The 26,840-nt window shown below is 45.7% G+C and overlaps 4 protein-coding genes across 4 annotated transcripts in view; all 4 read left to right on the top strand.

Annotated features, from left to right (window-relative positions):
- The window catches only part of LOC116502442 (zinc finger protein 572-like), a 140,942-nt gene that overhangs the window by 80,254 nt on the left and 33,848 nt on the right, over positions 1-26,840 (top strand). The window lies entirely within an intron of this gene.
- LOC116504762 (zinc finger protein OZF-like) lies at positions 699-25,642 on the top strand. The gene is made up of 2 exons (XM_032211987.1): positions 699-899; positions 22,490-25,642. Exon 2 carries the CDS (start codon positions 23,719-23,721, stop codon positions 25,426-25,428), a length of 1,710 nt encoding a protein of 569 aa, XP_032067878.1. The 5' UTR covers positions 699-899; positions 22,490-23,718; the 3' UTR covers positions 25,429-25,642.
- Positions 7,418-8,690, top strand: LOC116502439 (zinc finger protein 436-like; the record flags this gene model as incomplete). The annotated part of the gene is made up of 4 exons (XM_032208331.1): positions 7,418-7,500; positions 7,558-7,654; positions 7,759-7,910; positions 8,315-8,690. Coding segments are annotated over exons 1-4 (708 nt in total), but the record flags the coding sequence as incomplete, so codon positions are not given.
- On the top strand, positions 13,890-23,357 carry LOC116502440 (zinc finger protein 329-like). The gene is made up of 2 exons (XM_032208332.1): positions 13,890-14,259; positions 23,200-23,357. The coding sequence occupies exons 1-2, from the start codon at positions 13,890-13,892 to the stop codon at positions 23,355-23,357; spliced, it is 528 nt and encodes a 175-aa protein (XP_032064223.1).

Genomic DNA, 26,840 nt, shown 5'->3' on the forward strand with positions numbered 1-26,840 from the left:
ATGAGGAAAATAGCAGAATATATAAAAAACAATCCTCTGTACAATAAAAAGATAAATAGACATTGGGGAAGGGGGAAAATTTCTTCTACCATATACAGGCAATCATGCCATCTTTCTTAGGCTCCATTTTCTAGGCCCTGCTGCATATGTTTCTCTATGTGACCTAATGGGAGATTTCAGTGCAAATAAATTTACAGAATTTACACCTGGCATTTAGCAGATATAAAATTTCCTCCTCCAAGAATGAAGCTTGGTGGTTGATGCTCTTGGATGCAGCCCTGGCCAGCAGGAGTGAAGCTCGTTCCCTTGGAGTGTCTGGCCTGATGCTGCTTCCATGCCCTAAAATCCTGGGAGCCACAGGAAATCAGTCATAAAGTTTTGGGGTATTAGAGAGGTTTTGATCTCCACTGAGAGTCACCCCTAAGAAAGCTGATTGTGTAATTCTGTAAAACCTTCATGAACGTTTAGGGCACAACACATTGCTAATCTTCACAAGGTTAAGTAACATCACATTTCACTATTTCACTAGGCTCAGCTGCAAAGTCGGTCAAAAACGACTTGATAGCATTTAATCAGTAGAAACTTGTTGCAATCGCCTTAGGAGAAGGATCTTTTTTTCCTGCCTCCTATCTGGAGATGGTGGTCAAACAGGCAACACTTGTGCCCAGAAAGAGGCTAACCCCTGTGGTTGAGCTTAAAGGAGTTAAAACCATCGAGTACTGTGTTGCTAGAAAGGTTGGAAAGCGACGGGAAAAGTAGAAGAAAGAAAGTCCAGTTGCCTATTGAAAAAAAGCACCTTTGGGGACAGCTGAACTTCCTCTTCCGGATCACTCATTGGAGGAGAGTGGTGTGCAGAGCGGCTTTTGTGCTCTTCCCAGGGTTGAAGCAGCAGCTGGAAGGTGAGTTGAGGGCGGGTGGGAGGAGAGTCCTGGAAGCAGAGAAGCAACTGGGCTGAAGCATCTCAGCTGCTGCTGCTGCAGTTTCCTTCCCTCCCCGAATTTAAGCCCACTGGGGCTGCACGCTGTGAAACTGGTGGCTGCAATTTTCCTTCTGGTGGGAAGATTGGAAAAGTCTCTTCCAAGTGAAGGTGGATTCTTTGGGAATGGCTTCCCTCCAGAGGTTGTGGGTGCTCCCATCACTGGAGGGTTTGTGACAGAGCTGAGAGGGACCTTGCAGGTCTTCTATTCAGACGCCCTGATCAAGCAGGAGACCCAACATCATTTCAGAGAAATGGCTGTCCTGCCTCTGATTAAAAGCCACCAGGGATGGAGCCCCCACAACCTCTGAAGGGAAAACCTTCCACTGGTTCACTGTTCTTAGTGTCAGGAAATTTCTCCTTAGTTCGAAGTTGCTTCTCTCCTTGATTAGTTTCCATCCAGTTCCTTGTCCTGCCTTCAAGGGCTTTGGAGAAGAGATTGACACCCCTCCCTCTTTTGTGGCAACTCCTCAAGTATTGGAAGATGGCTATCATGTCTCCCCTAGTCCTTCCCTTCACTAGACTAGATATACCTAATTCCTGCAGCCCCTTAATTATATTTTAGCCTCCAGCCCCCTAATCCTCTTTGTTGCTCTTTTCTGCATTCTTTCCAGAGTCTCAATAACTTTTTTATGATATGGTGACCAAACTGTCTGCAATTGTCTAAGTGTGGTCGTACTCTTTATAAAGTGGTACTAGTACTTCACATGATCTTGATTCTATCTCTCTGTTAATGCAGCCTAGTATTGTATTGGCTTTTTGGGGGCCAGTGCAATACACAGCTGGCCCATATCTAAATGATTGTCCACTAGGACTTCAAGGTTCCTCTTATTACTTGAGCCAACCTATTCTATACCAGTACATTTGGTTTCCCCTTCATTGAATTTCATTTTGTTAGGTAGGGCCCAGTGTTGAAATCTATCGAGATTCTCTATCTTGAGCTTATCTTCTGAGGTGTTGGCTATTCCTGCCAACTTGGAGTCATTTACAAATTTGATGTGTTCCTGTTGGACTCCCTCATCGAAGGGATTTACAAAGATATTAAAAGAGTACTAAAACAGAACCTTGGGATACCCACTGCTTACTTCTCTCCATATAGGTATAGTCCCATTAAGGAATACACTTTGAGTGTGGTTTGTCAGCCAGTTATGAATCCATCTGTGTGGAAGGATGTACATATCCCACATTTTTCTAATTTACCAAGAAGTAGGTTATGGTCTACTTTGTCAACTGCCTTACTGAAATCCAACTATACAATGTACTAGATTGGTCCGTTAATTTAGTCAATTTGGGTAAGAATGAAATAACATGTTGACTTCCGGTTATATATTTGCTCGCTTCTAGATGTTTGCAGATCTTTTGTTTCATTATCTTTTCCAAGATCTTCCCAGGTAGTGATGTCAGGCTAATTGGCCTTCAGTTTTATGAATCCATTTTTCTCCCCTTTTTTGAAGATGGGAACCATATCCGGTCTTTTTCAAACCACCAGTAGTTCCTTGGTGCATTTTTTTAATTTGTATTCCTAGTCTGCCTTTTACAGTTCTGTTTTGGTAGGTTTGACTATTTCTTTTATTTTTGCTAAAGATAGATGCAAATGATGAATTAAGTAGCTCTGCTGTGCCTCTACTGCTCATCACTTCCTTGCCATCATCTCCCATTAGTACACTGACTGTTTCCTTGAGTTTTTTCTTGTTTTATACATGTTTTAAAATGATTTTTGATATTTGTTGCAAGTTTTAGTTCATTCTCACCCTGACCTTGATTTCATCTTTGCAGACTTGGGCTATATGTTATTATTCTGCCTTAGTTATGTGTCCTCTTTCCATTTTTTATACTGAGCCTTTTTTTCATTCAGTTTATCAGATAAATCTTTATGCAACCATGCTGGATTGTTCTTGAATATCTTGTTTTCCCTTTCCAGTAATATTGTGTTGGGCTGGGCTTATATGATCATACTAGTAAGTTGGGTACTCGTGCTTCGCCACAGAAATGTAACAGCAATAGGTAGCATTCATTACCATCACCCTCCATTATCCTGTAGCCGTAAAAGGCAGCAGCAAACATGGTCTTCTTGAGAGGAACTTTGGTGTTTGGTTCACACTGAGGCATATTGATGTAATAGCCGTCTTCTCCATGGCAGAACATCAGAAACTACTGGAGAGCTTCATAGGCACCGTACATCTCACTGATTCTTAACAACCAATTTTCTCTGCTGTGGAGAATGATATCTCTTTTCTCAAAATCCTGGGCGACAATGAGACAGCCACTTCTCTAGTCATGGGGGCATTGAAACAACCTTGGTGCCCTCCAGAAGGCTTCCTATCAGCATTAATCAGCACTTGGAAGTCCTTGGAAATATGGCTGAAGGGGAGAGAAGTGCACCACCATTATAGCACATCCCGGGACCCTCAATCTGCCATTCCTAAACACAGCATGGCTACCTGCGCAAGGCGGCAAACCAACATAGCTTGTGGCTTGGCTAGGACCGTTGTGAGCATGCATGGGCAGTGGGTGGAGTCGCGGGAAGGTTTAAACGGTGGAGGGGAGCGCTGGGCTTCAGACTTGACTTCATCTCATTATATCTTACCACTGGGTGTTTCTCAGATTGTGCCAAAGCGTGGAAGATAAAACAATACTGAGAATTGTGTAGTTTATTGTTTATTTCTGAGGTTTAAATTTAAAACTAGAGAAATACTTATTAGTCCAAGTCATTGATCTCATTTGTGACTGATTAGCATAAAGGTTATTAGATGTATACTTTTTTACAGCCATTCTACTGACTTGGGGATGAGTTTGACGATACTTGCATGCAGCTTCCCTTACTTGTGTTTTCCTAATCCCATCTGTAAATCCTTTTCAGCATTTTTGCCTCTTTTCCCTATAACTGACGTTACACTAGAAGGAACAGATTCGTCTGAACTGGGGAGTAAAATAAGGGGGGTGGAATCTGCCTCTGCCTACCAGCATCCATTAGTATTCATCTGGCTAGCATCCTTTCAGTGTGTGAGAGAGTTGAGGGGTGTTTGGAAACTCAAACAATATTTACTGTGTGAGCAAGAAGGAGAGAGGAAGGAGCCTGGACGTGGCTTAGCTCAACAGTTCTGTAGTAAAGCTGCTTGCTGCTGTGAAAGTGAAATTCCTCTTTTGAGGTGAGGAGGGGGAGTAGAACCTCTTAGCATCAGAGTTTGGAATTGATTTCTTTTCAGGTGGGGCGGGGGAGTAGAACTCCTTAGTATGAGAGGGCTAGTTTGAAAGTGAAACAGTATTTGCTGTGTGAGCAATGAGACAGGAAGGAGCATGGCTATTGGTTAACTCAACTGTTCTGTAGTACAGCTGCTTCCTGCCGTGAAAGTAAAACGGAAACTGAATCTCCTCTCCTCTGCTTGTGTTTTGCATTTGGAACAGATTTCTTCTCTGATTAGGGGAGGGAGTGGAACTAGTTAGCCTGAGAGCATGTTAATAATTATATAGGAAATACTAATGCTCTGATGGTCATTTCGAAAAATCTTTTCTTAGTGAGCACCTAGAAGCCAAGAGGAACATATGTGGAAAATTTAGATTTCTAGGCTTTATGGTTCTGGAGATTTTGTGATAATGCATGAGTGGTATTTTGGTTTTATATATATAGATTTTTCCAATATTTCCCACACTCCTTGCATTGTTTTCTCCTTTAAGATTTTTATCCATGAAATTTTGCTTACACTATGAATTTCTTAGAATCAGCTCTTCTAAAGTTTAAGACACTTGTTGGATTATATTCTATTGGTTGTGTTTGCATTATATTGAATTCCAGTAAGATATGGTCACTCGTCCAAGGTTTCAACGACTTCAACTCCTTCTATCGCTTCTCTGTTAGTAAGAATTAGGTTGAGTATTAGGTTTTCCTCTAATTCCCTCCTCTACTTTTTGGATGACAAAGTTGTCAGCTAAGTTGTTTAGGAATCTATTCAATCTCCTACTTGCTGTATACTTTGTCTCCCAGTTCATATCAGGGCAGTTAAAGTCTCCCATTATATCTTGAGGTTGCCCTCTTCATGTAGTTTGTAATCCACACGTGTATTGAAAATGACAGATGAATAAAATTTACGAGTTTTTTTACTTCCATGTCTTGCTAATAAGTATCGTATTTCCTGTCCCGTCCATGTATTAACCAGGTTCATTTGTGCTTAATCTATCTTTGGTTGCACTGGTCCTCACTTACTAATTCTTCCCTGAGCCTTCAAAGTTACTATGGCACATTAGAAGCAGACGTCCACCTGGTTCACAAAATTTGTGTTAATCCCAGGTCTTGTTCCTTGACCGCATGTCAGCAGTGACTGTGGTTTTGAAGGTGCAGGAAAAGGACTTGCACCATGTTGGGTTCTGCCAAGAGTTGCACATTTATGATGGCGGCGGCATCCCATATTCATGATCTTCATTTTTTATGTTCCCACCTAGCTTCTGACAAGCAACATCAGTGGATATACTGGCAGGAAATTGTAAGTCACCAGGGGGACAGCCAGTGCAGGTGAGATATGCAGTTGCTGCAATCGAACAGGCGCTCCACCAGCTCGGGTGCAGCCGGACTGGAGCACTTTCTCCTCTCAGACAAGCCTTCTCAGTGGAGCTGTGGCAGCCTGCCTGTCCCTTTCAGGTGCTCTTACCCCCGGGAGGGAGGAGGGGTCAGGGGGGCATAAAGGGAGCAGAAGCTCCTCTGTGAATGGAGGGGAAAAAGTTCGGCTTCTCTCTGCCATTTAAGGGCTGCAGTAGGGAGAATCACAACTTTTTTCTCTCTCCTCCATTCAGAGCGCAGCTGCTGCAGCCTCTCCACATGTTGCCCAGTTATGGGGCCAGCCTGCTGTGCCCCACAGTATTTGGGTGGAGGGGTCCTCTTTTTGGGGGGGGGGGGGAATTTGGTTGCAAAAACTCCAAGGGAGGGCAGCCTTGGAGGGCCTGGTCCTCCTTCCCCTTTTCCTCTCAGCCCTACAAAACCAGAAATCTCCCCCCCCCCCCACTCCAAGCAGCAACTGAGACCGTGCAGGGGGGAGGGGGAGCAGGAGAAGATAATTCGACAAGGGAAGTTGAAAGTCAGGAAAGATGGGGCGGTCCCAATTGTGCATCAAGAGGAGTTTCTGCAAGAGGGAGGGGGAGGGGGCAGCTGCAGCTTCCAAAGACTTTTTGCTTTCAGGCAGGGATGCTGACCGGCACTCGCTTCACTTACTGCTCGCCACAGATGCTCCTTCAGCCAGCCTGGCTGCAGCCCCACCAGCTGGGCTGGCAAAGAAAGTGGGTGGGCGGATCAAGCATGTTGCGGACAGATAGGGGGAGAGAGGGAGGCAGACAGCTGGGCGGGCAGAGGGAGTGCGTGAGCGGGGCAGGCCAGCTGAGCGAGCGTTCCGGTACGCGGCCTCTGGAGGACCCGGTACACAAATACACGTCGGATTTCTTGATCCGGTTCTTGTGAACCGGACCATGCCCCCTGAAACCCATCTCTGATATACTGGCAGGAAATTGCAAGTCACAGTCATATGAAATTCCCTTTAACAACCCACAGTAATTAGCTTAAAAACTACAGAGGAACAGATGTAAGTTGGCACTGTCATGTGACATGATGCTTAATGATTGAGCTGCTTAGTAACGCAAATATCAATTCCAATTGCGGTAGGTTATGTGAGGACTATTTGAACAATTATGTCACCAGAGGGGTTGTAGACTGTATTTTCTCCCTTTATTTGTAGCTGAGGACTTTCATGAGCAAAAGTGGTGTATACTTTTCTTCTTTTTTCACCTCATCTCTAACTATTTTATAAACAATTACATTTTTCTTTGAATCTTACAGATGAATAGGATGGCAATAAGAGCAATCGGGACAACTATAAACAACAATCAGTGTTGAAAAGGGAAGAAAATCAAGCCAAAAATCAAAATATTTTCCATTTCCTGCAGAAAACCATACAAATCTTCTCCTCCTCCAGCATCTGTTTGACAAAAGAGAGAAAATTAAGAAAGAATAAGCAGATTATGCAGAGCTCAAGGATAAATTAAATGAGAAGGGATGGGAGATTATTTATAATTCAGCAAAAGAAGGAAATATCTGGAAGTCTATTCGAAGGAAAAGATCAATAGTAAAGCCACGTAGAAGGAACAGGAATGCAGGACTCTCCCTGAGAGGAAGAAGACAGCTTGAATGAAAGCACCCTTAAACAAGGCATTGTCCATATTTTTTACCTCCTCAAGAATATCAGTGGTGCAAAAGCTTCATAAATTTGCTTATTGTTGGAAAAGCACACTTTGCAAATCACAGCTGATTATGCACAAGAGGAGACAGAAAACCACACAAATTACCTGAATGTGGCAAAAACTATGGTCACAAAAGATCCCTTGTCATGGAAGCACCTCCACAAAGGAGGGAAGCCACAAAAGTGCTCCCAATGCGGTAAATGCTTTAGTGAGCATGGCAACATGGTGCTACATCAGATAACTCACAGGAGGGAGAAAACATATGACTGTGCAGATTGTGTGAAAGTTTCATTAGAAATTCCCAGGTATTGAGACACTAAAGGATGCACACAAAGTAATAAAACATTTGAACATCCTTTCAGTGGGAAAAGGTTCAGTGAGAATTCCTTCCTGGTAAAGCACCTGAGGACTCCCACAAAAGGGAAACCCTTTGAATGTCCCGATTGTGGAAAAAATATAGTCACAATATAGGTCTGGTGATGCATCAGTAGATTGATTCCAGGGAGAAATTCTATGAGTACCTAGATTGTGGGGAAATCATAATTATAAATTTCCATCTCAAGAGACCCCAGAGAACTCACTCAGAAGAAAAACCCTTTGAATGTCCTGATTATGGGAAACTCACAATTCTGGTGATACACCAGAAGACTCCCATAGGAGAGAAATATTTTGAATGTCCTATTTGTTGGAAAACTTTCAGTTATGATTCCAATTTGTGAAACACCAGAGGAATCATAAAGGAGAAAAACCCATTCAATGTCCAGACTTTGGGAGAAGTTTCAGTTGTAATTCCCACCTGGTAACACATCAGAGGATTCACTCCATGGAGAAACCTTGTAAGTGTAGAGATTGTGGGAAAAGTTTCATTAGAAAATCCCACCTCTTGAGACATAAGGCCACGCACACAGGAGAGAAACCCTTTGAATGTCCTGATTGTGGGAAAGGTTTTAGTCAGAGTTCCAACCTGGTGGCACACCAGAGGACTCACACAGGAGAGAAACCCTTTGAATGTCCTGATTGTGGGAAAGGTTTTAGTCGGAGTTCCAACCTGGTGAAACACCAGAGGACTCACACAGGAGAGAAACCCTTTGAATGTCCTTACTGTGGGAAAGGTTTTAGGTGGAGTTCCAACCTGGTGATACATCAGAGGACACACACAGGAGAGAAATCCTTTGAATGTCCTGAATGTGGGAAAAATTTCAGTCGAAATGACCACCTGGTGATACATCTGCGAACTCACACAGGAGAGAAACCCTTCGAATGTCCTATCTGTGGGAAAAGCTTTAGTACTCATTCCAATCTGGTGAAACACCAGATGACTCACACAGGAGAGAAACCCTTTGAATGTCCTATCTGTGGGAAAAGCTTTATTACGAATTCGATCCTGGTGGAACACCAGAGGACTCACACAGGAGAGAAACCCTTTGAATGTCCTGATTGTGGGAAAAGTTTCAGTCAGAATTCCAGTCTGGTGAGACACCAGAGGACTCACACAGGGGAGAAACCCTTTGAATGTCTCTATTGTGGGAAATGTTTTAGTCAGAGTTCCAGCCTGGTGATACACCAGAAGATTCACACAGGAGAGAAACCCTTTGAATGTACTGATTGTGGAAACTGTTTTATTAAGAATTCCATCCTGTTGGAACACCAGAGGACTCACACAGGAGAGAAACCCTTTGAGTGTCCTATCTGTGGGAAAAGCTTTAGTCAGAATTCTAATCTGGTGAAACACAAGAAGACACACAGGAGTGAAACCCTTTGAATGTCTTGATTGTGGGAAAGGTTTTAGTCTCAGTTCCAGCTTGATGAGACACCAGAGGACCCACACAGGAGAGAAACCCTTTGAATGTCCTATCTGTGGGAAAAGCTTTAATTATAATTCCAATATGGTGGGACACCAGAGGATTCACACAGGAGAGAAACCCTTTGAATCTCTTGATTGTGGGAAAGGTTTGTCTGAGTTCCACCCTGGTGAGACACCAGAGGACTCACACCGTGGAGAAATCTTTCAAATGTCCAGTCTGCGGACATTACTTCAAGCATGAATCATACCTTATTGCACACAAGGTAATCCATATGAAGAAAGGTAGATGAGTTTAGAGAATGCTTGAATTTCATTTGATATCTCCCATTGAAAGTCTATGTGAGAATTGATTGTTTGAATTTTGGCCTGATTTATTTTGCTCAAACATACTCAGACGCCCCCCCCCCCTCGGTTCTATTTCTGCTCACCCTGTTATCCATTGCCTTGCTTCTACGGCCCTTAGGAAAAGATCTGGCCGTCCTTGACTGACTGGTGTGCTTGCTCGGGCGGGGAAGAGGATGACGCCCTGAACCGAGCTCTGGGTCATTGTGGCCTCCTCCGGACATTGCTCCTTGCCTTCCGCTCTAGCCATTAGGAGGAGTAGGATTGTGGCTGAGTTGGCGTGGGAGCAATAGAGCAATAGCAATATAGCAATAGCAGTAGACTTATATACCGCTTCATAGGCCTTTCAGGCCTCTCTAAGCGGTTTACAGAGAGTCAGCATATTGCCCCCAACAATCTGGGTCCTCATTTTACCCACCTCGAAAGGATGGAAGGCTGAGTCAACCCTGAGCCGGTGAGATTTGAACCGCTGACCTGCTGATCTAGCAGTAGCCTGCAGTGCTGCATTTAACCACTGCGCCACCTTGGCTCAGAGGATGGTGGCCGCAGTGGCGAGGACTGGGCTTCGAAAACATCAGCACTCCCCTCCTCTGCGAGAGTGGCTCAGGTCAGTTCCAAACTTTGGCCCCCCAGATTGGGGCCCTTATCCATCTTTAGGAAGGAGATTTCTAGGCATACAGCCTGCTGACCTTCATTGGAAGGGTGAGACTGAATGGTTGCCGCCTATGAACATTAGACTTTTACATCTTATCCTGCCTGCATATGGCCGCCTTATATACCACGCACTTTTGATCTGGTGGCCAAGGATGTCTCCCCAGGACATAGGAAGGGAGAGGAGCGGAGTACCTCTCCCCCCCTCCTTTTCATATTGTTACACATTACAACTGCGCAATTTTTAACTGGTATGGTGAGTGTATGGGATTTGCTTGTGATTGAATGAATGGCCCACTTTTTATTATTCCATTATTGTTGTATTTTATGTGTTTTAACTATTACGTGGGGATTGTCTGAGTGAACAAATGAGTGTGTTTGATTCGGAGGGCCTGCCGGGGAACGCGGGAGCCATAGGGGTGGTTGAGGGAACCACGGACATGGGAGTGGGCCGGAGCATCATGATCGTAACAGGGAGGGGCAGATATGGCGGGGACTTTAGGGCTGGCCATTACTGGGGAAGGAGGGCTCGCTACGTCACAGAGATCCCTCCTTCCGGCCCTATGAGTCCCACTCCAAGGCCAGATGGCACGAGTAATCAGGACCCTGGTCTCAGGCTGTTGTCGCTAAATGCCAGGTCTGTAGTTCACAAGGCTCCCCTCGTCCGGGACTTAATTTTAGACGAGAGGGCAGACCTGGCATGTATTACTGAAACCTGGCTGGGCCCGGAGGGAGGAGTCCCCCTCGTAGAGATGTGCCCAGAAGGTTTTCAGGTGCTCCATCAGCCGAGAGCCCAGGGAAGGGGTGGAGGTGTGGCTATTGTTATCCAAGAGTCTCTAGTACCTCGTAGGATCCCTGCTCCGGAGCTTGTCGGGTGTGAGTCCCTGCTGGTGAAGTTGGACCTCAAGGGTCAAGTGGGTTTGCTGTTAACGTACCTGCCTCCCAACAGCGTTGCAGCAGCCCTCCCCTCGCTCCTCGAGTCGGTAGCCGAGCTGGCAATTGAGTTCCCCAGACTTATGGTTCTGGGGGATTTCAATTTGCCTTCGCTCGGTGAACACTCTGATGGAGCGCAGGAGTTCATGGCTTCCATGACAGCCATGGGCTTGACCCAGGTAATTCGGGGCCCAACCCATTCAGCGGGTCACACGCTCGACCTCATATTTCTCTCGGAGCAGTGGACTTGTGATCTTGGTCTGAGGGGTAGTGAGATCATACCCCTGTCGTGGTCAGACCATTGCCTACTGAGGCTTGACTTTTGGAGGCCAAACCTCCACTGTAGGGGGGAGGAACCGACCAGGTGGTTCCGCCCCAGGCGACTTATGGACCCCTTGAGGTTCCAGACAGAGCTTGGGGTTATTCCTGATACTCTCGCCCACAGTCCGGTGGAGACCCTGGTTGCTGCCTGGAATTCGGCAGCGACGGAGTCTCTTGACCGGATTGCGCCACTACGGCCGCTCTGAGGCTGTGGATCCAGGAGGCCCCCTTGGTTCACCGAGGAACTCCGGGAGAGGAAGCGCCGGAAGAGATGCCTAGAGCACTTGTGGAGATCCAACAAATCCGAATCGAGCTGAGCGCTTTTAACATCGTGCATCAAGGATTACATCAGGGCAATTAGGACGGCAAAAAGATCTTATATTGCCACCTTGATTGCCTCCGCTGAGTCGCGCCCAGCCGCCCTGTTTAGGATAACCCGTTCCCTCCTAAATAGGAGGGATACGGGGGACCCCCTGCAGGGTAGGGCTGAAGACTACGTCCAGTTCTTGGCGGACAAAGTTGCTCGGTTTCGGTCGGAGTTGGACTCCGATTCTGCAGATCCAGCCGAGGCACAAGGGGATAATCTGGTAGACCATCGCTGGGTTGAGTTTCAGGATGTTGCCCCTGGGGACGTGGACAAGGCCATGAGAGCTGTGAGTGCCTCCACCTGTGTACTGGACCCGTGCCCCTCCTAGCTGGTTGTCAACAGCAGGGAGGTGACACGGGGCTGGATCCAGGCGGTTGTTACCGCCTCCCTTCGGGAGGGGGTCTTTCCCCCCGCACTTAAAGCGGCGGTGGTGAGACCCCTCCTGAAGAAACCATCTTTGGATCCAGCCGTTCTTAACCATTACCGTCCAGTCTCCAACCTCCCCTTTGTGGGGAAGGTTGTTGAGAAGGTGGTGGCCTTTCAGCTCCAGCGGGCCTTGGAGGAAGCTAGCTATCTCGACCCATTCCAGTCCGGCTTCAGGCCTGGCTACAGCACAGAAACCGCTTTGGTCGCATTGACCGATGACCTCTGGAGAGCCAGGGATGGAGGCTATGCCTCCATCCTGGTTCTCCTTGACCTCTCAGCGGCTTTCGATACCATTGACCATGGTATCCTTCTGCGACGACTGCGAGAGGTGGGGGTGGGAGGCACTGTTTTGCAGTGGTTCTCCTCTTACCTCTCGGACAGGTCACAGTTGGTGTTAGTTGGGGGGCAGAGATCGACCCCTAGGCCCCTAACATATGGGGTGCCGCAGGGTTCGGTCTTGTCTCCCCTACTTTTCAACATCTACATGAAACCGCTGGGCGAGATCATTCGGCGGCACGGGATAAAATACCACCAGTATGCGGATGATACCCAGCTGTATCTGTCCACCCCGTGCCAACTCAATGAAGCGGTGGACGTGATGAACCAGGGACTTGAAGCCGTTAGGGACTGGATGAGGGCTAACAAACTCGTGCTCAACCCGGATAAGACCGAGTGGCTGTTGTGTTTCCCTCCCGCCAATTTGGCAAGTATTCCATCGCTCAGGCTGGGGGGGTCAGACATTACACCCCTCAGACAGGGTCCGCAATTTGGGAGTCCTCCTGGACCCACAGCTGACTTTCGAACACCATTTGTCAGCTGTGACCAGGGGGGCATTTGCCCAGGTTCGCCTGGTACACCAGTTGCGCCCCTACCTGAACCGGGAGGCTCTCACAACAGTCACTCGTGCCCTTGTGACCTCTAGGCTGGAGTACTGCAACGTGCTCTACATGGGGCTGCCCTTGAGGAGTATTCGGCGACTTCAGCTAGTCCAGAATGCAGCCGCGCGAGCGATTGTGGGTGCACCTCGCTTCACCCACGTAACACCTATCCTCCGCGAGCTGCACTGGCTACCTGTCGATCTCCGGATACGCTTCAAGGTGCTACTTGCCACCCATAAAGCCCTCCATGGTAGTGGATCTGGGTACTTGAGAGACTGCCTACTGCCAATCACCTCCACACGACCTATTAGATCTCATCGATTAGGCCTCCTCCGAGTTCCATCTGCTGGTCAATGCCGACTGGCAACCACGCGGAGGAGAGCCTTCTCGGTGGCAGCTCCGACCCAATGGAACGATCTCCCCGTGGAGATTCGTACCCTCACCACCCTCCAGACCTTCCGCACAGCCCTCAGAATCTGGCTATGCCGTCAGGCCTGGGGCTAAAGATTGTAACCCGCCCGAATGGTATGAATGTTGTGTTTTAATCATGTATTGTCTTATATGTAAGTCTGTTTTCCCCCCTTCCTTTGGATTGTGAACCGCCCTGAGTCCCCCCAGGGAAAAGGGCGGCATATAAATAAACATCTAATCTAATCTAATCTAACATTTTTTGGATCATGTGCCAAAAGTGGGGAGGAGAGCAGGTAGGGCAAGCTTGGGCGTGCCCACACCCATAATACTAGGCGTGGGACCCCAGCATGCATGTGTGTACGACTTGTGGTCCCCCCACTTTTGGCATGGTTTTGGTGCCCTCCTCATGCTCCAGATGCTTTCTAGGAACCCAGAGGCTTTCCCCGAAGCCTCCGGAGAGCGAAAAATAGCCCTACGGGCAACACGGAAGTTTGGGAATGGTGACTATGCTCCATCCAACAAGGAATTGAGAGTATTTTTTATGTCCTTGAGAATGCAATAATGTCAGTGGTGGAAAAGATCCACAAAGCTGTCTATTGTGGGAAAAGCAAAGATTGTAGAATTATGCTCGAGAGGATCCACACTGGAGAAAAGCCATATCAGTGTTCCCAATGCAGCAAAAGCTTTAGTCAGAATGGTTTCCCAGTTGTTCATGGAGAAGCTCATCCCAGAAAAAAGCCCTACCAGTTGTCCCAATGTGGCAAAAGCTATAGCAAGCAGAGAATATATCAGAGAACTCACACAAGAGAGAAACAATATGAATGTCTAGATTGCAAGAAAAATTTCAGTCGAAATTCCAGTTTGGCAATAGAGCTGATAGTTCACACAGGAGAGAAGCCTTTTGAATGTCCTGACTTAGGGGAAAGGAATGGTATTTGGGAGTGGTTGGCACAGCAAGTCAATATTCTTTTTATGCTTGAAGATTTTGCTCTAGGGTTGTTGTTTTTTTTAATGGGGGCAGAGGTTGGCAATGTCTGGGGAAGGAAAGGCATGCTTTCCACAAAGCAAAAGCTGATTATGCAAACAGGGTGGCCTAAAATAATTGGGCTGGAGATGTTAACCGTGCTCAAACATTGGCCGGGCTTCTCATACTTATTGCAGCAGCCACAATGCGAGGAGCTGCTCTTAGGGTACACGCCCTGCAATTGTCAGCAGCTGCACCGCTTTCTTTAGGGAAGCAGCCTCATCGTGAGCGCTTCTTTCATAGCCCCTTCACAGATCACCTGTTTATGTGGTCCCCTGCCAATGACCACCCAACTGCCCCACCCACCTCCAGGGCTTTCGTCAGGGTGGCCAGGCCCATCCTGCCAGTGGTGCTGAACATGCTGATTTTTTTGAAAGCGCTGGGAGCAGTTTACGCAGTGGGCAACCTCAAACAGTAAAATATAAAATGAAGCTTTTTGTATTTTGAAGCTTTTGAATGCTAGTAAAAGTTAAAAGTTTATTTTAACCGCAGTAAAATGTAAAATGCAGCTTTTGAATGTTTTGAAACAGTGAAATGTAAAATGTACTATTATTTTGTGTTGAAGCTTTTGAATGCTAGTAAAAGTTTATTTTGTGGCATCAAATGGAATAAAGATATTGATTACAGACAGTAAAATGTAGTACTAAAAGTTTATTTTGTTGCATCAAATCAGTTTTGTTGACTAGTTTTATTATTTATTTATTTATTATTATTAAGTTTATTATGTCACTAAATAAGTTAGGGTTAGGTTTAGGGTGAGGGTTAGGGTTAGGTTCAGGGTTAGGGTTTAGGGTTAGGGTTAGGTTCAGGGTTAGGGTTAGGGTTAGGTTCAGGGTTAGGGCTAGGGTTAGGTTCAGGGTTAGGGTTAGGGGTTAGAGTTAGGGTTAGCTTTTGAATGCTAGTAAAATTTTATTTTGTTGCATCAAATGGAATAAAGATATTGATTACAGACAGTAAAATGTAGCACTAAAAGTTTATTTTGTTGCATCAAATGGAATAAAGATATCGATTACAGAATCAAACAGTTTATTATGTCACTAAATAAGATAAAAAGTCAGCAGTAAAAGTTTATTATGTCACTAAATAAGATAAAAAGTCAGCAGTAAAAGCTTATTATTTTGAGTTTCGAGTTTAATAGAATTTGTATGCCGCCCACTCCCATTGGAACTCTGGGCAGCTCACAAGCAAGATAAAAAAACATTAAAAAAATTTAAGAAAAGATACAATTTTAAAATAATACACCATCCATTCAGTGTAAGTGGGGCTGGATGTAATCAACAGCCCCAGGCCTGCTGGAACAGCCAGATCTTGGTCGCTTTCCAGAAGGCTGGGAGAGTGGTAAGGGTCCGGATCTCTATGGGTAGATCGTCCCATAGGGCTAGTGCAGCTACAGAGAAGGCCCTCCCTCGGGGGGGCCGGCAGCCGGCATTGTCGGGTCGACGGCACCCGAAGGAGGCCCAACCGTGCGATCTTATTGGTCGTTGGGAGGTGAATGGCAGGAGACGGCCTCTCAGGTAGCCAGGTTCAATAGCATGTAGGGCTTTAAAAGTAACGACTAGCAATAGCAATAGCAGTTAGATTTATATACCGCTTCATAGGGCTTTCAGCCCTCTCTAAGCGGTTTACAGAGTCAGCATATCGCCCCCAACAATCTGGGTCCTCATTTTACCCACCTCGGAAGGATGGAAGGCTGAGTCAACCTTGAGCCTGGTGAGATTTGAACAGCCTAACTGCAGAACTGCAGTCAGCTGAAGTAGCCTGCAGTGCTGCATTTAACCACTGCGCCACCTTGGCTCATGTCCACCTTGAAGCGTGTCCAGAGACCAATGGGGAGCCAGTGCAGCTCGCGGAGGATAGGTGTAACATGGGTGTATCTAGATACACCCATTATCACTCGCACGGCTGCATTCTGGACCAACTGTAGTCTTCGAACACTCTTCAGGGGCAGCCCCATGTAGAGCGCGTTACAGTAATCCAGTCTTGAGGTGACGAGGGCATCAGTGACCATTCAAAGTGCCTCCCGGTCCAGATAGGGCCGCAACTGGTGCACCAGGCGAACCTGGGCAAAGGCCCCCCTGGTTACAGCTGACAGATGGTGTTCTAACGTCAGCTGTGGATCCAGGAGGACACCCAAATTGCGGACCCTCTCCGAGGGGTGTATAATTTCACCCCCCAGGCTAAGAGGTGGAATGTCTGGACCATACTTGGGAGGGAACATCAATAGCCACTCGGTCTTGTCTGGATTGAGTGCAAGCTTGTTCGCTCCCATCCAGACCCTGACAGCCTCCAGGCACTGGCACATCACTTCAACTGCTTCGCTGAGTTGGCACGGGGCGGACAGATACAATTGAGTATCGTCCGCATATTGATGATATTTGATCCCGTGCCGGCGTATGATCTCACCCAGCGGTAGATATTAAATAGAAGGGGGGACAGGGCTGAACCCTGCGGCATCCCATATTTGAGGGGTCTAGGGGTCGATCTCTCCCCCAACCAACACCGACTGCGACCTGTCTGAGAGGTAGGAGGAGAACCACCTTAAGACGGTGCCTCCCACTCCCACCTCCCGTAACCATCGCAGAAGGATACCATGGTCGATGGTATCGAAGGCCGCTGAGAGGTCAAGAAGCACTAGGATAGAGGAATGTCCTCTATGCCTGGCCCGCCAGAGATCATCTATCAGCGCGACCAAAGCAGTTTCGGTGCTGTAACCAGGCCTGAAACCCAACTGAAAGGGATTTAGATAATCTGTTTCATCCAAGGTCCATTGGAGTTGAAAGGCCACCACCTTCTCAACAACCTTCCCAACGAATGAGACGTTGGAGACTGGGCGAGGTCCAACTTCACCAGAAGGGACTCACACCCGACAATCTCTGGAGCAGGGATCCTACGAGGGACTAATGACCTTCGGATGATGACTGCCACTCCTCCACCCCTTCTCTGGTGTCGCGACTGGTGGAGCACCTGAAACCCTTCTGGGCACATTTCAGTGAGGGGGACTCCTCCCTCATGGCCCAGCCAGGTTTCAGTAATACATGCCAGGTCTGCCCCCTCGTCTAATATTAGGTCCCGGACGAGGGGAGCTTTGTGAACCACAGACCTGGCATTTAGCAACAGCAGCCTGAGACCAGGGCCCTGGCAACTCTCGCCATCTAGTCCTGGAGTGGAGCTAATAGGGCCGGAAGGGGGGGATTGCTGTAACGTAGCGAACCCTCCTTCCCCGGTAATGGCTAGCCCTACAACTCCCGTCAAGCCTGCCTCTCCCAACTATGACCGGGATGTACCAGCCCATCCCCCTACCCATAGGCCCCACTTCCCCTCCCGAAGCCTCCGTTCTCCCTGGCAGGCCGTTCATACCACACATTCTGGGATGAGAGGCAGAACCGGGTCCCCATCCACTTCGGCTAGTGCACTCAGTGGTGGGGGCTCCAGGCTGCACTCTCAGTCCTCCCATTCATACTGGCCAAGCATTCTGCACATACATATCCCACTAATACAATACAATACAATAAATACAATACAATAGTTATTGGGCAGTTGGAAGTCTGGGCAGTTGAAATAGTGTCTCTAAAGTAATAGTGGCGGCAGTAGTCATGGCAGTAGTCGTATCAGGGAAACCAGGTCGTAAGTCTGGGAGTCCAGAAGTCCACAGGCTATAGGTAATCCGGAGTTCGTAAGCCAGGAGAGCCAGATGGAAAAGATAACGAAGAGCAAGAGGCCCTACAGCCACAAAAGGGCAAAGGAGAGGCCACAGCACAGAGAGAATCCAGTCAAATGGAGGGGGGGTGTCCGAAGGGGCTAAGATGATGATAAGCACAGTCACATGACCACCTTCATCCAGCACCACACAGATCAATCACCCCCCTTCTTGAAGACAAACAGCGAACCAACACCCCTCCGGAAGGTCCAGGGGTTCTCCCAGGTACAAAAGCACGAACAGGACTGCCATAAGTCAGCCACGCTGAAAGCAAGGAGGAAGGGGGGCGGCTGGAAGGGCTGTGACGGCAGCAAAAGCAGCCGCCCGATCTTAATTGGCCCCATCTGAGCCAGCCACCCCCTCGCTGACAGGTAGAACGGTCTCAGAAAGTTCTCCCAGGTTTTCTCAAACCTTTCCTTATGTCACTAAATAAGATAAAAAGTCAGCAGTAGAAGCTTATTATGTCATTAAATAAGAAAAAGTCAGCAGTAGAAGCTTATTATGTCACTAAATAAGATAAAAAGTGAGCAGTAGAAGCTTATTATGTCACTAAATAAGATAAAAATCCATTACGTTTTAAATTATTAAAAATTATGTCAATAAATTAATTAATTTAGATGTTAATATTATGACATATTGCACGTAGATAGTCTGTACGTTCACGGCCCTGCATATGTTGGAAGAATTGCAGCAAGACGTCTTGAAAGTTGCACGTATTTAGATTTGTTGTCTGCTTGACTGTTGGTGATTCCGCTCTGTATATGCCTGATGGTTTGTTCTGTCATGTCTTGTTTATGACGGAAATGATGAACCAATGTGTAAATGGTTGGATGGTGGCATGCTACAGATGACTGGAACGCGTGATGGCAACCCTCGACTGAGTTATTTGTTCATGGCAAGCCATTAGCAACACGTTCTCGCATGTTCCACATGGTGATAGGAAACAACTGATTAGCTCGTCGATTGCGTCTCCAACGGCCAATGTAATTGTCTTCCCAGTAATCATAAATATTTTGTAGATTGTCTTGTTTAGTATCGTTCAGTTCATCGAAGGCGGAGCCAACATCTTGCGGAAGAACAAAACTCAGTGCAATTAGCATTTTTGAGTACATTTTAATGTTATCGTTGTCACAATATAAATTAGATAAGCCTTCGTTTTGTATATGATGCCATAAGGACTGACTAAGGTGAAACAGGCAACCAAGTACGGTAGCATGTGGAAATAGTTGCCAGTGTATTCATAGTTCCTTGTTCAAAATCAATTAGAATGCTGTTAGGCGTGACAGAAGGTCACAGTTCAATCACTTTGCGGAAAACCCTCTCATAGTCAGCCTGTGTTTTTGTTCTCATGAGCACATATATTAATGGAATTGAGTGATTGTCAATTAAAACATGTATTGTAAATACCTGTAGAAATATTTCGGGAGCTACCTTGAATGTTCCGTCCATAAACCAGTGCGGATATTGCTCCAACAATTGCAAATTTGCTACAGTCCCAAACATGAACATTCTGTTTGTGTCTTGATCACCCGAATCCCACAGAAGAAAATTTTCTGAATGTGTTGTCACCTTCATAGTGTCCGGAAGAATAATGTCTTGAACAGATTGTGTTCTAGGATTGGTGACATCAAGCCTCTTCCGTTTCGCTATATAGTCCGTTGGCAAAAGATGGGCTGCTTCCAGCGAGACTCCTGCTGTGCTATTCAGAATAATTTGGTGTGGTTTTTCAACACTATTTTCAGCTCGTTCGCATATAGTTGCTTTTATTTTCTCACTTTCATTTTTGGCAATATCTGGAGCGTGCATGTGTTCAGTAGTTGTTTGTAATGTCCCATCTGTTTTCATCTTAAGTCTGCCTGCACACTCTTTTTTAATGCACCTCCATGAAGAAGACCTATCTAAATTTAATTTGTCCTGTCGATATCTATACCCTTCATAGAGCAATTGTTGTTTGCCTTTCTGTGACTTTATCATATCCATGGAGTCACTTTAAATTAAAGTAATATTGAGAGTTAATTTTAGTGGCACAGTGCAGTTAATTATACAGGTTTTATCTTTCTTTTCTCCTTTGCACAGTGTGAGATTCTTTCAGCATTTTAACGTTTTAAGCAGTTGACACTTGACAGCTTTGACAGCCTTTTGAACTGCAACCTGTGCGTGCGACGGTACCTGTGTTTTAACGTTTCAGCCATTTGACAGTTGACAGCTGTGACAGTTGACAGCGTTTTGAATTGCAACATGTGCGCGCGATGGTTTGACAGTTGACACCTTTGACAGTCGCAACGTGCACACGATGGTTTGACAGTTGACAGCTTTGGCAGTTGCAACATGTGCACGTGATTGCATCAGCATGCTGATGTCGGCGCGCTAGGGTCGCATTTTGCTGAGCGCTTCGGAGGGCACGGATTTGCCATCCGCAGTTTTGTCGGCAGGTTAGGGTCACATTTTGCTGAGGACTTCGGACGTTGCAGGTTTGCCCTCTGCGGTTTTGTCGGCGTGGAAAAGGGTTTTGCGCTTTTGTTGGTGAACCTATATCAGCTTATGCCACCATTGGTTTTCTTGGATCAGACTTCACGGTTCAAAATTATAATCCACTAGGTGTCACTCTCTCCTCAGTATCACTGTTAGTGTCAATCAGTTAATACAACAAGTCCAGCAGGAAAGGGAAATAAAGGGGGGTGAGTAAAGACGCCCACTAATCGTTCCAAAGCAGTCCTCTCTCTACTGTCTCTGGCACTGTTCCAAGTTCTGAGGTGAATAAATACCAAATACTTGTAAGTTCAACTATTCTTTGGGAAAAACAAAGCAGTAGAAGGAAGAGCAAGAAGAAAAAAGTCAACCACCAACCCGACTGTTAAACAATCCTTTCTGTGCCTTCCAAGTCTTCTCAGCAGTTACTATGTTCTACTCCTGTTGTCCATGCCGGGTTTTCGTTCTCACTGTGGCCAATTCCTTCAAGTTATTCAGGCTGTCAATTCCAACTCAGTGCCTATGCTTTCACTTCTTTTCGGCAAAATTCTGAACTGCAAAAACAGTCTCCTTCCCAGAGCCTCTTTCTTTCCAGCTCTCCCACTCTGCCAATTTCCTCCTCTTCTTTGGGTTGTCAATAATAATAACAGATGTCTTGATTTCAACTGCTTTCTCTCTCTGCTTCCTTCTTATGCGGTCACCATCGCTCCGGTCCTAACCAAATGGCAGGATAGATCCTTGTCTCTTTAGTGGGTTTCTCCTAACCGCTGGGGGATTTGCCTTATCACCCCAGCGTCTTCAGAGTTTCCCCCTTAATCAGCTGGTCCCTTCAGGATCCATAGCGCTCAGAAATGAGCCCAAACGAAGAAGTTAGAGTTAGAGGTTAGGAGAGCTCCCATTCCTCAGCTCCGAGCACAATGACGTCACCACAGGAAGTCCAGTTCTTCTAAAGTTTAAGGCACTTGTTGGATTATATTCTATTGCTTGTTTGCATTATATTGAATTCCAGTAAGACGTGGTCACTCACCCAAGGTCCCAACAACTTCAACTCCTTCTATCGGTTCTCTGTTAGTAAGAATTAGGTTGAGTATAGTATTTCTTCTAGTTCCCTCCTCTACTTTTTGGATAACAAAGTTGTCAGCTAAGTTGTTCAATCTCCTACTTGCTGTAGACTTTGTTTCCCAGTTGATATCAGGGTAGTTAAAGTCTCCCCTATCTTGAAGTTGCCCTCTTAATATAGTTTGTAATCCACACATATTGAAAATGCCAGAAGAATAAAATTTACAAGTGTTTTTTAATTTCCATGTCTTTCCAATAAGTATGGCATTTCCTGTCCCATCCATGTATTAGCCAGGTTCAATTGTGCTTAATCCATCTTTGGTTGCACAGGGAGTCCTCACTTACCACTTCTTCCCTGAGCCTTCAAAGTTACTATGGCACAGTAAAAGCAGACGTGCACCTGGTTCACAAAATTTGTGTTAATCCCAGCACTTGTTCCGTGACCGCATGTCAGCAGTGACTTGTTTGAAGATGCAGGAAAAGGAGTTGCACCAATTCAGGGTCTGCCAATAGTTGCACATATATGATGTGACCTTCCCAAATAGCTTCTGACAAGCAACATCAGTGGTTATACTGGCAGGAAATTGCAAATCGCTGTCATATGAAATTGCCTTTAACAACCCACAGTAATTAGCTTAAAAACTACAGAGGAACAGATGTAAGTTGGAACTCTCATGTGACATGGTGCTTAATGATTGAGCTGCTTAGTGACGCAAATATCAATTCCAATTGTGGTAGGTTAACTGAGGACTACTTGAACAAGGAAGTCACCAAGGGGGTTGTAGACAGTATTTTCTGCCCTTATTTGTAGCTGAGGACTTTCATGAGCAAAAGTGGTGTATAATTTTCTTCTTTTTTCACCTCATCTCTAACCATTTTATAAACAATTACATTTTTTTTTTAAACTTACAGATGAACAGGATGGCAATAAGAGCACTTGGGACAACTGTAAATAACAATCGGTGTTGAAAAGGGAAGAAAATCAAGCCAGAAATCAAAATATTTTCTATTTCCTGCAGAAAAACTATACAAATCCGCTCCTCCTCCAGCAGCTGTTTGACAAAAGAGCGAAAATAAAGAAAGAATAAGCAGATTATGCAGAGCTCAAGGATAAATTAAATGAGAGGGGAAAGGAGATTATTTATAATTCAGCAAAAGTAGGAAACATCTGGAACTCTGTTGGAAGGAAAAGATCAATAGTAAAGCAATGTAGAAGAGACAGGAATGCAGGCCTCTCCCTGAGAGGAAGAAGATGGCTTGAATGAAAGCACCCTTAAATAAGACATTGTCCATATTTTTTACCTTCTCAAGAATATCAGTGGTGCAAAAGCTTCATAAATTTGCCTATTGTAGGAAAAGCACAGATTGCAAATCACAGCTGATTATGCACAAGAGGAGACGGCAAGCCATACAAATTACCTGAACGTGGCAAAAACTACGTTCACAAAAGATTCCTTGTTGTTCATGGAAGCACCTCCACAAAAGAGGGAAGCCACAAAATGCTCCCAATGCGGTAAATGCTTTAGTGAGCATGGCAACATGGTGCTACATCAGATAACTCACAGGAGGGAGAAAACATATGACTGTGCAGATTGTGTGAAAGTTTCATTAGAAATTCCCAGGTCTTGAGACACTAAAGGAGGCACACAAAGGAATAAAACCATTTGAAAATCCTTTCAGTGGGAAAAGGTTCAGTGAGAATCCCTTCCTGGTGAAGCACCTGAGGACTCCCACAAAAGAGAAACCCTTTGAATGTCCTGATTGTGGGGGAAAAAATTAGTCACAATTTAGGTCTGGTGATGATGCACCAGTAGATTGACTCCAGGGAGAAACTCTATGACTATCTAGATTGTGGGGAAAACATCATTAGAAATTTCCATCTCAAGAGACCCCAGAGAACTCGCACAGAAGAAACACCCTTTGAATGTCCTGATTATGGGAAACTCACAATTCTAGCATGGTGATACACCCGAAGACTCACATACATTGAATGCCCTGGTTGTCGGAAAACCTTCAGTTATGATTTCATCTTGGTGATTCACCAGGGGACTCATAATTGAGAAAAACCCATTCAGTGTCCAGACTGTGGGAGAAGTTTCAATTGTAATTTCCGCCTGGTAATACATCAGAGGATTCACTCCATGGAGAAACCTTGTAAGTGTAGAGATTGTGGGAAAACTTTCATTAGTAATTCCCACCTCTTGAGACATAAGACCACGCACACAAGAAAGAAACCCTTTGAATGTCCTGAATGTGGGGAAAGCTTTAGTGATAATTCTAATCTGGTGAAACACCGGAAGACTCACAAAAGAGAGAAACCCATTGAACGTCCTTACTGTGGGAAAGGTTTTAATCTGAGTTCCAGGTTGGTTAGCCACCAAAGGATTCACACAGGAGAGAAATCCTTTGAATGTCCTGAGTGTGGGAAAAGTTTCAGTCGAAATGCCCACCTGGTGATACACCAGAGGACTCATACAGGAGAGAAACCCTTCGAATGTCCTATCTGTGGGAAAAGCTTTAGTGATAATTCCAGCCTGGTGAAACACCAGAGGATTCACACAGGAGAGAAACCCTTTGAATGTCGTGATTGTGGGAAATGTTTTAGTCGGAGTTCCAACCTGGTGACACATCAGAGGACTCACACAGGAGAGAAACCCTTTGAATGTCGTGATTGTGGGAAATGTTTTAGTCGGAGTTCCATCCTGGTGACACACCAGAGGACTCACACAGGAGAGAAACACTTTGAATGTCGTGATTGTGGGAAATGTTTTAGTCGGAGTTCCATCCTGGTGACACACCAGAGGACTCACACAGGAGAGAAACCCTTTGAATGTCGTGATTGTGGGAAATGTTTTAGTCAGAGTTCCATCCTGGTGACACATCAGAGGACTCACACAGGGGAAAAACCCTTTGAATGTCCTGATTGTGGGAAAGATTTTAGTCAGAGTTCCATCCTGATGAAACACCAGTGGACTCACACAGGAGAGAAACCCTTTGAATGTCGTGATTGTGGGAAAAGTTTCAGTCGAAATGCCCACCTGGTGATACACCAGAGGACTCACACAGGAGAAAAACCCTTTGAATGTCCTATCTGTGGGAAAAGCTTTAGTGATAATTCCACTCTGGTGACACACCAGAGGACTCACACACGAGAGAAACCCTTTGTATGTCCTGATTGTGGGAAACGTTTCAGTCAGAATTCCAACCTGGTGACACATCAGAGGACTCACACAGGAGAAAAACCCTTTGAATGTCCTGATTGTGGGAAATGTTTTAGTCAGAATTCCATCCTGGTGACACACCAGAGGACTCACACAGGAGAAAAACCCTTTGAATGTCCTGATTGTGGGAAAGGTTTTAGTCAGAGTTCTATTTTGGTGATACACCAGAGGACTCACACAGGAGAAAAACCCTTTGAATGTCCTATCTGTGGGAAAAGCTTTAGTGATAATTCCACTCTGGTGAAACACCAGTGGACTCACACAGGAGAGAAACCCTTTGAATGTCCTGATTGTGGGAAACGTTTCAGTCAGAATTCCAACCTGATGACACATCAGCGGACTCACACAGGAGAGAAACCCTTTCAATGTCCTGATTGTGGGAAATGTTTTATTCGGAGTTCCAGCCTGGTGATGCACCAGAGGACTCACACAGGAGAAAAACCCTTTGAATGTCCTATCTGTGGGAAAAGCTTTAGTGCTGATTCTAATCTGGTGAGACACAAGAGGACTCACACAGGAGAGAAACCCTTTGAATGTCCTATCTGTGGGAAACGTTTTAGTGATATTTCCAGGCTGGTGACCCACCAGAGGACTCACACAGGAGAGAAACCTTTTGGATGTCCTGATTGAGGGAGAGGTTTTAGTCTGAGTTCCACCCTGGTGAAACACCAAAGGACTCACACCTTGGATAAATCTTTGAAATGTCCAGTTTGCAGACATTACTTCAAGTATAAATCATCCCTTATTACACACAAGGTAATCTATATGAAGAAAGGTAGATGAGTTTAGAGAATGCTTGAATTTCATTTGTGATCTCCCATTGAAAATGTAGGTGAGAATTGATTGTTTGAATTTTCGCCTGATTCATTTTGCTCAAACATTTCTCAGGATTAAATTTGTAAGTAGAGTGAAAAGGAAATTGGAAAACGGCTAACTACTAGTTTCTGGTTATCAACAGAACATTCTGTATATTTCCTTTTCTGGAATTAGTGGAATTCCTCAAAAAGGAATTTGGGGTGGAGCTTTTGTCTGTTGATTATGGAATTCTCACATGTGGAGTTTCAGTCTTCTACCTTGGTTTCATCTGATTTTCAGCCCCAGAATTCCACAGCCCACATAAAAGTAGTCCTCAAGATATAACTATTATGTGCCTTGAATTATGGTTGCATGTTCCAATGGTTGTTAAGTGGAATTTCTTTCCTTAATTACCCGAATTCTCCTGCTCTCCCTGATGCAGCCATTAATCAAATGTGCGAGTCGCTAGGTAGAACACTGTCTACTCAGAGCTGGGAGAAAGTCTTGGAGGCCTAGCGCAAAGCCAGGCTTGCTTGCCATAGGCATCCATACGCCTCCCCCACTCTCCAAGACACCCTTGTGCTCTTTATCCTAACCCTTGAGTTCCCTTGGCCATTCACTCCCCCCTTACATCTGGCTCCCACCCCACCCGACTTCACACCCTCCTCCTTCTTACCTTTGATGATCTCTGAACCTCAAGTTGGGGACAGAGGAAAGGACGTATATCAATGATGGCTAACATTTTTTGGATCGTGTGCCAAAAGCGGGGAGGAGAGCAGGTGGGGCTTGTTGTGGAGTACCCACATCCATAATACCATGTGCACGACCCCAGCGTGCAGATATGTACGACCAGAAGTACGACCAGCATTCCCCACACTTTTGGCATGCTTTTTTTCCCTCCCCATGCTCCATATGCTTTATAGGAACCTGGGGAGGGCAAAAACAGCCTATACCATCTGCCCAGAGGCTTCAGGAGCTTCCCTGAAGCCTCCGGAGAGCGAAAAATGGCCCTACAGGAAACCCAGAAGTTCGGGAATGGTGACTATGCTCCATCCAACAAGGAATTGAGAGTATTTTTTATGTCCTTGAGAATGCAATAATGTCAGTGGTGGAAAAGATCCACAAATCTGTCTATTGTAGCAAAAACAAAGATTGTAGAATTATGCTCGAGACGATCCACACTGGAGAAAAGCCATATCAGTGTTCCCAATGCAGCAAAAGCTTTAGTCAGAATGGCTTCCCAGTTG

This window comes from Thamnophis elegans, chromosome 2 (assembly GCF_009769535.1).
Source record: "Thamnophis elegans isolate rThaEle1 chromosome 2, rThaEle1.pri, whole genome shotgun sequence".
Lineage (NCBI taxonomy): Eukaryota > Metazoa > Chordata > Lepidosauria > Squamata > Colubridae > Thamnophis > Thamnophis elegans.

Coding starts and splice junctions, on each gene's coding strand:
- LOC116502440 (XM_032208332.1), top strand. CDS start 13,890: ATGTCAGTGGTGGAAAAGATCCACAAAGCTGTCTATTGTGGGAAAAGC. Junction 14,260..23,199: donor TGACTTAGGGGAAAGGAATG/GTATTTGGGAGT, acceptor AGAAATTCCCAG/GTCTTGAGACACTAAAGGAG.
- LOC116504762 (XM_032211987.1), top strand. CDS start 23,719: ATGGAGAAACCTTGTAAGTGTAGAGATTGTGGGAAAACTTTCATTAGT.